Source organism: Oxyura jamaicensis, chromosome 13 (genome assembly GCF_011077185.1).
Source record: "Oxyura jamaicensis isolate SHBP4307 breed ruddy duck chromosome 13, BPBGC_Ojam_1.0, whole genome shotgun sequence".
Taxonomy (NCBI): Eukaryota; Metazoa; Chordata; class Aves; order Anseriformes; family Anatidae; genus Oxyura; species Oxyura jamaicensis.
Window position 1 is genome coordinate 11,484,518 of NC_048905.1, and position 14,353 is coordinate 11,498,870.

Below are 14,353 nucleotides of genomic sequence, written 5' to 3' on the forward strand. Positions count from 1 at the left end.
TTTCTTTCTTTCTTTCTTTCTTTCTTTCTTTCTTTCTTTCTTTCTTTCTTTCTTTTTCGCTTTTCTTTTTTTATATATTTCAGAATTACAGCTACAGTGGTTTTACATAAAAAGAGACCATGCCATAAACAGGGTGTCTGCATCTTTTTCATCTCTGACAGGTTGGGTTTATCAGCCACGACCAGGCAAAAAGAAGCGTTTTCCACTGAATGTCTCTGGTGTACTTTCTGGCACCACTCAGAGCATCATCACTACAAATCCAGCTGCAGTTCTTCCCTTCCAATCACCTGGATACTCTGTTGTCATCCCCCCTGTTCAGAACAGTATTGGACATCCAGTCTGTGAGTTTTCAATACTGAATGATTTTTAAAATTAGGAATCTGCCTATTAAAGTTTCATCTTACCTGGAAAGATCTTTTTTATAATTAGCCCATATGGGCAGTGAAATAGGGTGTGCCATGAAAACCCACAGGCAAATATAGCTAAACTGCAGCCTCTCACATTTTGTGGTGAAAGAGTTCCGTCTCTGAGTGCAAGGACAGTGGATCACAACAAATAGCTTTGGCCCAAGCACTGGACCTTTTTTCTTTACGTATACTGACTCAAATGAGTCTAATGAGACAAGAAAACTAAATGCCTATTTATGCTAGATGCTGATATTTGGAGATGTAAAAGAGAGCACCCTACTTTGTTCAGGTGAAGTTCTGACTTAGGACATGATCCTTTCCCATATCATTCTGTAAATTTGACTGAATAAGGTATTTTTTGTGTTCTTATGCTTGTGTGGTCCTTTGGGTGCTCCTTTGGGGACCAGGAGTTGGACTTGATGATGCTTGTGGGTCCTTTCCAACTCGGATATTCTATGAATCCAAGATTCTATGATGTTATGGTGTCCTCACATGCTACTGTGCTTCATTCATTCAACCTATTGTGGTTGAAATCACTCTTAAATACAAATTGTAAAATCTAGAAGCATTTAAGTCCAGTTGACTCAGAATTTAGGCTCCTGGACGAGGTAGTGGTTTTTGAAAACACTGATGCAGTGTGTTTTGAAATCTTACTGTATAAAGGCAGCCTTTGACATACAACATGATCTCAGGTGTACATCTGCAAAATGTTTCAGTGAGATTGGCTAGTGGGTGTGTTCGTTGGTGAAACAAGTAAGAAAATATACTGGGGAGCTGTGTGTTGTAATTACTGCTTCTGCTCCTCACTGCTGCTTTGGCACCATGCAGATTTATTAAGAATTTGTCTCATTCCATCTCAGATGGTAAATGTGGGAGGCGTTCTGAGCTTCAGGCACTAAGTGCACACTCCAGCCCCATTCTGTAGCTATCCCAGAACACGATACAGACCTCACTAGCCTCACGGCCTCAACACTCACCAGCCAATCCATTATTCGTTCACCTTTTTTTTCTTGTTGAAGGAAGCTTGAGTGTGTGGACTCCAAAACCACCTGTCAGAACGCACACAGGCCAAGTGCTGTGTGACTGAGAGTTGCAGGGAAGCGATGCTAGGAAGTGTTTTTGAGAAAGTGATTGGCTGTAGTGATTTTGGTTTTGTTATGCCACTGTTTGTGCCATCTATTCCTTTACTCATGTCTGATAAATAACTGCTCTCTTTCCTAAAGGTGAAAATCTTTCTGCCATCCGTCTGCCATCTTCTTCTGTTCAACGTCCAGGTCCAATTACTCTTTTCCAGTCTACTTTTGCGAGCACCACATCATTGGCAGTTCCAGCTCCAACCCTGCCCCTGCCCCTGCACCCTGCAATTGCATCACAGCACTTCTCTGAATCTGTTCAGACAGAAGCCCATGATGTATCATCTGGATCCAACTGCTCTCTGAAGAGACTTACACCAGTTTTTATTGAGAGCTCCAGTAGAAACCCAAGTAACACAGTCACTGCTAGTGGAAGATTTTCCGTTTCTACCTTTGAGCTCCCAAAGGAGTACTCAATGTTTTCTGCTTGTCCTAGGGGAGTACCTCTTTCCCAAGCTACTCCTCTTCCTCACTCATGTCTCTATGAGAGTCCTCCCCTTGGGCAGCCAGTTAATCTGTTTGGATCACCTCCTCGATTTTCATTTCATCACCCTTACTTTGTACCTGGACCTTACTATTTCCCCTCAAGGTAATGCAATCCTTCATTTCAATACCAGTGAGATTAAGTTCTAAAGGGCTTCGACTTTCCGAAAGTAGATGGAGCTTTCAGTTCTTGAGGCAATAACACAGTGCCAGGAAGGAGAGGTGCTTTTACCTTCCTATAGCTCCTCTGTGGTTGGACCTGCTGGCCTGAGGCTGTTTGTAATGTATGCCCAGTTACTGAAGGCTCCGTGGTACTAATTTAGTAATTGGCTCTCCCAAGTCCACGGTAAATAGAAGTATCCTCTCTCCACTTTGTGCACCTCAGATGCACTACATCTGATTTCTACAGAAAAGTATTAGGTAGAGATAGTGTAAATATATTTTCAGAATGATCAGATACAATTAAAGTAGGTGTGTGAGATGTCTCCCAGCTACTAGGATTGCAGCTGTCATAACTACCAGTGTTTCTGAAATCCAGCCTAGTGTGAAATGTCTTCAGATTTCTTACGTAAGTAAGTAGTCCTTACTAGTTTGTCTTTGCAGTCTCTGGGCAGTAAATGAGAGAAGATCCCTTAATCAAAGAACTTACAAGCTAACACATGCAATATCCTGTGGGTATTTCCTAAGCTAAGTATGCACAGAAAGTACCAGTGTCCTCACACTAAATTTCTCTAACACCGTGTAGATTAAAATATGTGTGTCATCTTGCATCAGAATAAAATTTCCAAGAGGACACAACAAAGACAGTTATAGTTTGGCTTAGGAACTTCTTGCAATTTATTTGTGTATTTATTAGTAGCAATCACTGTAATTTCTTTAAATACATTGACAACCACATACTGGACACAAGGATTTTCTCTCAGTCCACTTGTTAAGTAACAACTTAATACATGCAAGAGGCCATTCAAAGAATCAATAAGAGTATTTTACCCCAGCTCTGTCACAAATTTTGGTATATAGAAATAACAAACTGATTTTGGATACTTCATTTTTCTATTCTGAGTATGTACGTTAATGTACTGCAGGCTTACCTGATTCTGTTTTATCCAGCATATTATTTAATTAATATCAAAAAAAAAAAAAAAAAAAAAAGATGACTAGCTTAGAAAAATTAGTGCCATTCTGATTTTCTTAGCTGAATGGAAACCTAGGCAATCTGCATTTCTGAATGACACTTTCAATCTCTTTCATTGCAGCACGTGCCCATTCAGCCGGCCTCCATTTGGCTGCGGGAATTTCTCCAGCTCAGTGCCAGAATGTCTTGGCTTTTATGAAAACAGGTACCAGAAGCAGGAGATGAAGTTTTCAGTTCTGGACAGAGACTATCCTTTCAGGGAATACCCAGAGGAAATCGTACATGAGGACTCACGCAACTGTGAGAGCCTTGAGGAAGTGACCTGTCACAGCAGCCGCAGTGAGGAGGAGTGTGTAAGCCCCATACCACAGTCAGACGTTGGAGCAATTGATAATGTTTTGTCAGCCACCCCACCTACTCCTTCCAGCACCCAGTTAATCAATGTGACTGATAGTGAGGAGGAGGAAGAAGAAGAAAAGGTGTTGCGAGATCTGTAATTTTTAAAACAAATGATAAGCCAAGGAAATACAGAATTGGAAATAAACCTTTTCCTCAGTACCATCTTCAGAGTGTGTTCAATGGGAAACCTATGTAGCTTGAGCAACCTGTGCATGCCATTTTGAGGACTCTGACGATCTGTTTGTATTTTGAGAGGTCACATAAAGAACTGGGGATGTCTAAAAGCCTCTGAATTTCACCTGGTTCATCAGGGCATTGTTTGGACTCTAGCTCAGGAAATTGCTTACACAGGAACTTAGCTCTAAGCATGTGATAATGTACTTTCTGAGGAGAGATATGTTTAAGCACATCCTTTTAATGCTCCTCTGAATCAGGATACTGCCTTTTATTGTTCACAGACATTGTAATGGTATTTGCTGTAATTTTGTAGGTATTACTTTTAGGAGTTTTAGCAAGAGAAATAATTCTGTTTTATTACTGTAATGTAATTCTTACTACAGTAAAATACTGTGAGGCCTGGAAAGCGAAGTCAAGAATGATTCTGCAACACTGTATATTTTTGCTTTGATAAGACAGTTCTAAGTTTAATTTGGTTAATTTTTAACTTTACTCTGCATTTGTGGTATGAATGTTATATAATGCACTGAAAATTTAGATTGCTTTTGGTAATAACTTAGTCTGCAGCCAGTTCCATTAATGAAAATGGATTGTCCAGAAGGTATGGGGAGGTATGGTAGCACCCGGAGAGTGGAAAGTGGATGGGATCTAGCCCTGTGACTTACACTAGTGGATTGTGACTTGATCCCTGAATGTAGTTATTACTGTAAAGAATTCTCCATAGAATACCAAATTCTCTGAAGAATATCAAAGGCTTATAATAGAGGTATATGTACTGTACTCAAAGAGTAAAGAAATTCAAAAGTTTTTGACCCAAATATGTAATTAATATTACTAACATTTATTTTCTGTTTTATGATAGGTATGGCCATTTCTTTCTGGGAATCCTGTTATTTTACTATTGTTTTTTTGAATAAACTCACCTGAACAATGTACCAATAGTGTTTCATTTTAAGCCATGGACAATGAACTGAGTGGGGACGTGTAATTCAGGATTTATCTAACTCAAAGACTTAGAGTGCAGCTAAACTGCACATGCCTAGAACAACTAGCTCAGATCAATTTTCTAGACAATTTTTGCAACCAGCAGTAGTGTATACATATATGTGTGTGTATTTATATTTATTCTTATGTAAATCCAGCTACCACAGAAATATGGGAAGAGCTAAAAACCACAGAAGGAGAAGTACATCCGTGCTGGGCTGGCAGCGTTCTAAGAAATGATTCAGAAGCTACACTGATGTCTCATTCAGCATATCCTGTCTTGTGTGGGCTGTCACACCAGACCTGTTGGACCTTGATAGCCCTGTCTAACCTAACACTTAGGCCCCCTATATCCATCCATTAAGACAGTATTATTGATAAAGGCAGGTACCAATGAAGTTTCCACATGTCTCAAAAGGTAAGCCTAAATCAAGGCAGAGTAGATATCCCTGGGGTTCTTTGCATTTTAACTTTTTAGTCTTATACCAACATTTTAATGCTTCTCTGGGCTCTTAGTTCTATTTCCAAGCTTAAATTCATTTGCGAACCACTGCATTTTGTCATTAAAGAGCGCATGTAAAAGCATGGGTAAATGCTGCCTACGCTACACTGCAACTGTGTTGTAAACAGCCCCCAGCTCCTACTGCATCTGTAATGCAGATGAATCGTTAAGAAGAAAGTCTTATAAATAGTAGAAAGTGTCTGTTACTAAATTATCTTCTCACTGAAAGCTGATCTGGCCTGCAGAAATGCATGTGGGCAAATATACTAATTCCCAAACAAGTATGTTTCAGGGTATAAAACAGCTGTTGGTGGGATTATTCTCTAGATCCAACTTCCTTCCCCCCCCCCTCCTTTTTTTTTTTTTTTTTTAAAAAAAAAAAAAAACGGAATAGGATATAAGGCATACTGCAGTGCATATTCTAGTGCAGAATCTAGAATGGTTGCTTTCCACAGGCCATTCATATTTACTTTGTCCTATATGGGGTGTCCAGCACTGTTTAAAGGGAAATGCCTCCGAGCTGCTCAGTTGTACCCAGTGCTAATGGTGAAGCTGGTGCTGATGGCTTCAGCGGGTCCAGGGATTTGGCTTTTGCTGTGCCAGGTCCATCTGCTAATGGGATCTTTGCTGCTCACTTAGGAAAACACAGTATTATACCCTCAATGGAAGTCTGCTCTGTTTAATACCACAAAGGCTGTAAGAAGAGAAGACTGAGGTTTAACACATCCTGGATATGTCAGCTTGAAACAAAACGTAGGGCCGATCTTTCCTGTCTTTCCAGATAGAGCTGAATTCCCGGATCAGTTATATGGGATCTGTGTCTGTAGAACTACAGCATTGGGCCCAGCCATCTCTTGTTTTTTACCTTAATCTAAACTAAAACCTTGCACCTTGTGCACTTCTCAAATTGATATATATATATATATCAGATGCAGGTATTCCCAAGTTTGTTTTCCTCCTTTTTGGAAAAGTCTTGACATTTTGTAGTGCTTCCTGTTGTGCCCACTGCCTGTGGCTATTCTTTTGCAGAGATGACTTTCTGCTCCAAAGTTATGGAACATTTTTTTATGAACTGGATGTTATTAAAAGCCCTTACGTTATTATACCTGTTCCTCTTCTCATGAGAGTAAACTGCTTCAGAATATTCACTGCCAGAGAAAACACAAGCCTGGAGAAGTTTGCAGTCAGTGCGGAGAGGACCGCAGTGCTCTAAATATACAAAGAGATGCAGCGTGTCAGCACATACAACCTCGTACCATTAGGTCCACTTGGCTGTAGGAATGAAGCAAAAGTAGCAGCAGTGGCCCACCCTTTAAAAAAAACGTAGGGAGCATTTTGGTAGTATCTCACTAACAGCACATCGGGACAAGCCCTTGCCTGGTACCTGATCATCTTACAGCACTTCTCCCTCTTTGGCAGGGCAGCTGCTCTAAGGCTCTTCCAAGTATTCCCGCTATCCTACGGTCATGGTGGAAAAGCAAAGCTAAAAGGGGGATTCTGGGGCTGCCAAAGATGTTCTCAAGTGCTAAGGCCTGAAATAATGACGTTTGCTGGTAAATCACCGGCTCCCGTCACAGATTCACAGTCTTCCTCCTTTTGATCATTTTAAGTGATCTGAAAGAGGAAAAATGTTCTGAAAAACAGAAGATTTCACATTTCCCCCAAGTCAGGCAAAGTCATAAAATTTCTTTCTTTGGTGCAAGTGTGTGAAATGCAGAGGTTGGACAGGACAAAATGTCTTCTATCTTCTCTTTCTGAGACTTTGATTTTTGGTAACATTTCCTCCAGTGTCAGCAGAAGGCTTTCAACAGCAGTTCATTCAGCAGCTTTTCCTATTTCTGAATAGAGAGCTCCAGTGAAATATTACTGAGCTTTCAGTCGGATACATGTCCAAGACATGCTCTGCATAAATCTGTTTCTTTAACAGGCAGGCTCCAATGTGGGTCTACCTCCCTCTTACCTTCTAAGTGGTTAACTCCTAATTTACTGCTAAATTACTATGGATGTAAGGGGAGAATCAACATTTTTTTGCTTTCCAGCCAACAATAACACTGTTAAACTGTGGAGTAAGTGCAGAAACCCCACTGCAAAAGCATGCTCATCAGCTTTGACCTGGGGAAACTGGAACACCTGATTTCCAAAGGTACTGAATGACGGCACACACATGGCCCCTTGCTCTGGGTGCTGCATGGGGGCTGCAGCTAACAGCTATATCCTTGCCTTGATCACAGGGATGTCAGAGATAAGGAACAGACTCCCAGATTCCCAGCTGATACTTTTAATCAGGCAATCAGGTTTCTGGAGGAAATGAGCTTGAGCCTTTGTAATTCCCAGATAACCAAAAGCTTGATCTTGCTCTGTGAATCAGGCAAACGTCCCATTAACTTCAGCAAGAGCTTTTTGAAGAAATGGTCCAGGGCAGGATCTGACTCATCCTGTGCCAGAGGCAGGTAGCGTTACAGCTTCTGAGCGCTGTTAATAGGGCTAGAATATCCCAAATTTTTCCATGCAACCATGTCTGAGCAATGCAAGTGATATATAAATATAGATTAAACTATTTATGACAACGGCACAGTCAGTGGTTATATTTTTATAGAGGGAGTTTCTGGTGATTATAAATTAAGATATCAATTCTCATATTACTAAAACCCAGTGATAAAAATATCACTATATAACAAATGCAAACACTGCATGTATTTAATTTTAGGATACTTGAATGACGACAGAAATCACCAACAACAATCACTAGGTATTGGTCCAAGTATTATAAAAATTTAAAATAATAAAAATAATGCTCCTTTCATTTCATTCTATAAATTTTTAATTAATTAATTTATTTTGAGCTGATCTTTTTGAGAAATACATGGAGCAGCTCCTGTGAAGATTTGTAGTACTGGTAAGTTTTGTGACAATCTTTCAGTGCAAGCAAGTATGTTCCTTTTCAAATTTTTTTTTTCTTTTTTCTTTTTTCTTAGGGTAGAGAGAAATTTAATTCAGGGCTGAAAGCAGAATAGCTGTCTAAATTCAGAATACGTATTTACTTATTCATATCACCTTCAACATACTCAACATATTTAGGAAAGAGCTGATCTGATCGCTGGATTTTTTCTCAGAGAAAGGGCCTGATTTGTGTGAAGACAATGTGTGACCAGGCTGTGGGGCAGTAGAAGGCCATTTACGGCCCCCTCACCCTGGTGAGTCCCTCTAGGGCTCTCCAAGATGTCCTCGCTTTCTTCTGCCAGGGCAATACTGGGAGTGCGCTGACCTTCACAAGACAAAGGAGGTTTCTCAGCTCAGCGTGTGAAGTGCAAGGGGAGAGAGGGGCCATGTAGGATAGCCATAAACCAAAATGGGGTCTGCAGACAGAAACAGGCACATTTCCTGTGGGCACAGTTGTGGGAAAAAGCAGAGACCTTCAACAAAAGCGAGCTAAGTGGTTTCAAGAGCATATGAAAACCCCTGGAGAAGAGACAAAAGCATTACTGCTATCTGGCCATCCTTTAATCTAAATGGATTGTTAATTTTCTATTAGCCTGATTTACCTCTCTGAATAAAATATTTCACTTGGAAATATAGCCAGGTGCAATTTCTCCCCATTTCTTACACTGCTTTCCTAGTGGCTCACCTACACAGGCACTTTAAGTACAGAGCTGAATGGAAAGGGTTTCATAGATAAAGCAGGTCGGTGGCTGAAGACTATGACTAGCAGGTGATGCCTTTCCTTGCCATTCTGACCCCAGTAAAAAATAAATAAATAAATAAGGGACTTCAGTGCACCCTCGCAGCCTTGCTAGCGTGCCTGCAGTTTGAGCTGGTTGGCAGTCAGAGCAGGAATAACCCGATATAGGGCAGGGAGTTGTCTTTCATGGGCTCAGCGTGAGCAAGGGGCATCTTTGGCACCCAGGGTCGGGGGAGTCTTTGGGGGACTCCCCTCAGCAGAAACAATATCAACCAGTTTGTGCTCCGCCTTGGGGCAGGGCTGGGGGCTGCCAGCACCTTTTGCACCAACATCCCTGTCCCTGTGTCCCAGCCTGGGCTGGTGCCACCTGGAAAGGGATTCATCCCCCTGAAATGCTGAGATCCCAAAGAGCTGGTGCATGGAGTACACAGCCCATGGGGCAGCCCTGAAAGGTGCAGGAGAAGACAGGGACACCCCTTTGGGAGCCTCAGACTAGTGAGTGGCCACCCCTGAAGGCAGGGGCCTGGAGCTGTGGGTGCTCCCAAGCCCTTCCTTACCCCCAGTCCCTCCATCTGCCTTATGGGGAGGGAGAAAATGAAGTTGATTTTGCTTCTGGCCAGCATAAATCACAGCCTCATCCCTTCAGCCGCCCAGTGGCAATGCATTGCCCAGGAGAGAAGGGATTTAGGATGCCTCTGGGGACATGGGTTCAGCCGTGAATGGGCTGGCTGGGCTACCTATAAATAGAATAAATACACCAACAGTGTCAGAGCACAGCTCCTCCAGGAGCTTAAAACCTATTTGCCTGCTTAATCCAGGGGGTCTCCCCTCCTTTGATGACTGACAGCTTTCTGTGCTGGCACAGCGCCCGGGGGGGAGGGGGAGGAAGACGACCCCAGACCCCCCTCCCCCTACCCAAGGCGCATCCCCGAGCCGGGCTGGAGGAAGAGGAGGAGGAGACACCCGACAGCACCCCCGCCCCCAGGCAGGGGGCTGTAGGGCCGGGGGTGGGAGGGGAAAGCTGCACCGGCAGCTTTTATACGCGGGGCGGCGGCGGAGCCGCTCCTGCCCGGAGCCATGCGGGGCCGGGGGCTGCTCTGCGGCATCGCCCTCTCGCTGCTGCTGCGGCCACCGCGCCGTGAGTGCGGGGGGGGACCGGGGGGGGGGACAAGTGCATCTTGCTGCCTGAGCCCTGGGAAGGATGGGGAGGATGCCATAGGGTGGGGTGGGGTGGGATGGGATGGGGAGGATGGCATGGCATGGCATGGCATGGGATGGAGGGGGTCTCCTCCGGCTACCCCCGGCTAGGTTCCTCGTTTTTTCACTCGGGGGCTGGGCTGGTGAGCTGTTCGCTTCGTTTTTCCCCAGGAGGAGAGGCGGCCGCCGGCTCGGAGCCGCAGCCCGTGGTGGTGGTGCCGCGCTGGGAAGCGCCGGGGAGCCCCGGCGGCGAGAAGGTGGGTGGCGAGCGCCCGCTGGTGCCTGCTTTGCCGGCACCCCCGGGGGTTTCGGGGGGAGGGGGGACTAACGCCGAGGGTAGGGCAAGCCCCGCTTTGGTCCTGCCGGCTGAGCTGCGGAGGGGCTGCGGGGAGTAGAAGCGCAGCTGGGGGGTGCTTGACTGCAAACACAAAGCCTCACGCCCTGCTCAGGTGCAGGTCTGAGAATCGCTGAATGGCTTGGGTAGGAAGGGACCTTAATGCCCACCCAGTTCCAGCCCCCCGGAATGGGCAGGGACACCTCGGACCAGCCTAGGCTGCCCCTAGCCCCATCCTCATCATCATCCCCATCTCACCTGGCTCGAGCACATCCAGGGATGGAGCATCCGCAGCTTCTCTGGCAGCCTGTGCCTTGCACACCGTTTGTGTCAGTGCAGAGCTCACTCTCCTCTTACACACGACAATCCAGCAGCATGTCAGTAGTCTGCAGCCGTTTTGGGAACTGCCGGGATGCCAGATTTTAACATCAACCGCAAACCACGGTTCCATTTCCCAGCATCTGTGTTGCTGCTCTCAAGAAGTTATCAGTTGCATAATGAAGTGGGAAAGGAAAATCCAAGTGATGTTTAAGTGGTGAACCAGGAAAAGGGAAGTTACAGCATTATTCTAAAGAAAAATTACGGTGTCTCTCCATAAGCATTGTTATTCTGGGCTTTGTCCTCCCTATATAATGGGAATTTCCAAAACTATATAAGAAAAAGCTACAATGACTTTCTCATGCTCTTAATTCTCTTAAAAATGTTCTTGCAACACAGCCTGTTGCCTTTTGTTTCTCTCTGTTATTGATAGCAATATGAATACATCTGGACAGCATTTGCCCTTACATAAATTTGCTGCGTCTCAGGGGTCTCACTTGGTTTGTTTCAGGCGAATTCCTGTTGGCTCCCAAATGAGTGTTAGCAAAGCTTATGTACAGCTGGGATGTTTCAGTTACACAGCAATCAATGCACTCTGAAGCAGTGTATTTATTGAAAGAGAAGGGAAGGCATTACGAGTAATAACAATGTTTGCACAACCTATGAGTAATTACAGTAATAGAGACCCTTAGACCCCCAGCTATGGGCAAGGCAGCCTCTCTTGCTCACACATTAGCAAAACAGACCCACCCTGGGTCATACTGAGCACCTGTAAGTCAGTAAACCAAAGCTCAGCCCCTTGGAATTAACCATTGCTGTATGGATTGAATGTATTTACTTCTTCTGCATCACCTGTGTGAGCCTGATACAATGCCCTGAAAAACAAAGGACAGATGAACAAAACCCCAAATATAAGCAGGAGCTGATTTAAGAGGAGCTTGTAATTGAACTTGGAATCAATGAAGTGACACTGAAGCATACCTCTGGCTGACAAACCTTTTAACAGAACACCCTGTTAAATCAGTCTTGCTTTATCTTGCTTTCAGTTGGTCTGTTCTGCAAAATCCCCACTAACACCAAATAAGGAAATAATGGAGTTGATCATATCTCACCAGTTTTCAGGATTTTTTTGGGTGCAGTTTCAGCTGAATAGAGAAGTCTTTTATCAGATGGATTATTCCTCTTTGGAGGGGTTTATTCATCCATTTCCTTTATGTGAAATCACTCAGATCCAGAAACCTGCCTCCAGCCAGTGGCTCTGCTTTGAGAGGTAAAACCCCAGAGATCTCCAGATGCTATCTAGTTGGGTCCCTGGAAAGTGTATTCTATCCTTGAATGATGTTTTTTTAATGGTAGTTTTAGTTATACATTGGCCATTGTACTAAGAAATTGGGGTCCTTTCTGCTAACACTAATAGCAGCATTAACACAGCCAGCTGTCCTGCGTCCTCACTTGGAGCTGAGATATATGCAGATTGCAAACCAGGGCTGTGGCTGGCGTGTTTGAACACACCAGAAAGCTGCTGTCATGGTTTCCAGTCCCTCTGCAGCCTGGGACTAATATGGGAGCAGCTGTGAAATACCGTCCCCAAAGCAATGAGGGCCTGAAGATGTCTAAGGGATCCTGTAGCCTGCATCTTACTGACATTTTCTGGGAGTAAAGGAATTTTGTGAAAAAATCTGAAAGAGGCGTGATTCCTCTTGTGCTGAAATAGGCTTCTGAAAATGTCTTTTTCTGCTGTGACAACAAAGGAAGCTTTGGTTAGCTAGCTCCTCTATTTGATGTGTGTACCTCTGGGCTTAGTTGGGATGTCCCATGATGTGGTGCGCACACAGAGGGGCTCAGTGCACCCCTGGAGCTGCACCTCTGCACCTGCTGTGTGTGGATATGTTCACGGTGATGATTTCTGAGTAACAGGCACTGTCTCTTTTGCATGCAGCATCCATTCCGAGCTGAAGTTAAGATAGAGGCAGAAGGCCAGGAGCTCGTCTTGGAGTTAGAGAAGAATGGGTAAGTGTGCTTGAGCGTTGTATTCTGACCTGTGTGCTCACTAAAATAATGTATAAGGATTACAGTGAAGTCAACAGGAAAACCTCCACTGACTTAACAGGGTTTTGATAAAGACAGGATGAGGAAGTCCTTTTTGGGATTTCAAGGTTATTCCAGGTCTGAGACCCACTGATGTTAATCAGCCAGGCAGCACTGACGGCGACAGAGCTTTGTCAGCAAAAAGCAGGCAGTGACCTGGCCTGCAGTCTGTAAAGCTGTTTTTGCATCATAATTCTTACTTTAACCAGAAAATGTTGCTGATACAAAGCTCACTATTTACCAAATGGCTCCCTGCTTTAGAGTCAGTGTGACCGCAATGAGGATTCCATTTGCTGTGATGAGAAGAGATGCAGCTCCCTGGTTCCTAGGAGAAATGATCTGACAGTTTCTATTCCATTAGTGACCTTCATGCTAAAATAGACTGAAAAAAATGCTTTTGCATTAACTGAATGCAGCCTCTTCTCGGGCATGATCCAGCAATGCTGTGTGATAGCATAGGGCATGATGTGTATTGAATTCAGCTGAAACTCAGCAGACAAAGGGAGGTAGAAAGATTCTTGCCTTGAGGCTTGCTCCACAGGCTTTGCCCAGTGCGTGGATTAGCTTCCAGTGGTAAAAAAGCAGTCAGAAACTTAGCTGCAATGAGCTTCTTTTGTCAAGCAGTCCACTTGCACTGTTGGTGTTTTATTTTTAAATTGGTCTGAAGATTTATCTATGGAAACACTACCAAATTTATGTCGGCTAGAACCAGCAGAGGGAATAATAGCCTTGGAACAGTAACTCTGGCTGTATTTTAAACCTGTTATATGGACATGCCAATCACAGAGCTCAGGGCTCAGCTTTCCTCCTGAAAGGGCAAAATGTCAGAAGATCTTATTAGTTCTGATGGCAGCGCATAAACCTAAATAATATTCAGGGTGGCTTGGAGGAAAACTAGATTTTTACTGCACACAGCTCCAAGAAAGACTGAAGCCTGATGGCTGATGAGAGGAGCGTACATCCTATGAGGTGCTTTCTGTAATAGACTATAGGAACTGCTGGGGGGTTTGGAGCAGCAAAACCTGGACACATCTCCCAGTCAGACCGCCCCTGTGTGGGGCTAAACAGAACCAGCCATAAATTCTGTGTTTTGGCATCTTTCAGCTGGGAAAATAGAGAAGGGATAGAAGAGACCAAGCAGTGTGAGCTCTGCCAACTCGGTCCCATCTAATGCAGGGAATATAGCTGGTGCTGACAGCAGATTCATTAGAGATGGTCTCTGAGCTGGACCTGGAGGTGATGTGCTGGAACTGCCGGGGGTCTTTTTCCCAGTGGAAGGGCTCTCAGGTCTTAAATATTCAGCAATAACCATGCAGAAGTGAATTCACTCCTGGCAGAAGCAAGGAGCATTGCAGAACGAGTCTGTGTGGAGTGTGGTGACCGAACTCCAGGTGCCTCGTGGGAGCAGAGCCCTGCTATTTCCAGCGCAGGCAAACACGTTGCTGGTGTTGGTAAACACCATGATAATAATAGAGGGCTTCTATTGTGCTTATTTCCTGAAATGTATTTTCATTCAT

General features: G+C 44.2%; 2 protein-coding genes across 3 annotated transcripts in view; both read left to right on the forward strand.

The window, feature by feature from the left end:
- Window positions 1-4,665, forward strand: part of SOX30 (SRY-box transcription factor 30) — a 7,365-nt gene extending 2,700 nt beyond the window's left edge. Inside the window, exons 3-5 of the mRNA XM_035338967.1 lie at window positions 162-341; window positions 1,631-2,129; window positions 3,280-4,665. Coding sequence (XP_035194858.1) covers window positions 162-341; window positions 1,631-2,129; window positions 3,280-3,655 — 1,055 coding nt within the window. The 3' untranslated portion in view covers window positions 3,656-4,665. The remainder of the gene's footprint in view (window positions 1-161; window positions 342-1,630; window positions 2,130-3,279) is intronic.
- A 5,155-nt stretch (window positions 4,666-9,820) lies between these two features.
- Window positions 9,821-14,353, forward strand: part of ADAM19 (ADAM metallopeptidase domain 19) — a 32,162-nt gene continuing 27,629 nt past the window's right edge. For both annotated transcript variants that reach the window (XM_035338966.1, XM_035338965.1), the window contains exons 1-3: window positions 9,821-10,037; window positions 10,268-10,353; window positions 12,688-12,758. In XM_035338966.1, coding sequence (XP_035194857.1) covers window positions 9,977-10,037; window positions 10,268-10,353; window positions 12,688-12,758 — 218 coding nt within the window. In that variant the 5' untranslated portion in view covers window positions 9,821-9,976. The remainder of the gene's footprint in view (window positions 10,038-10,267; window positions 10,354-12,687; window positions 12,759-14,353) is intronic.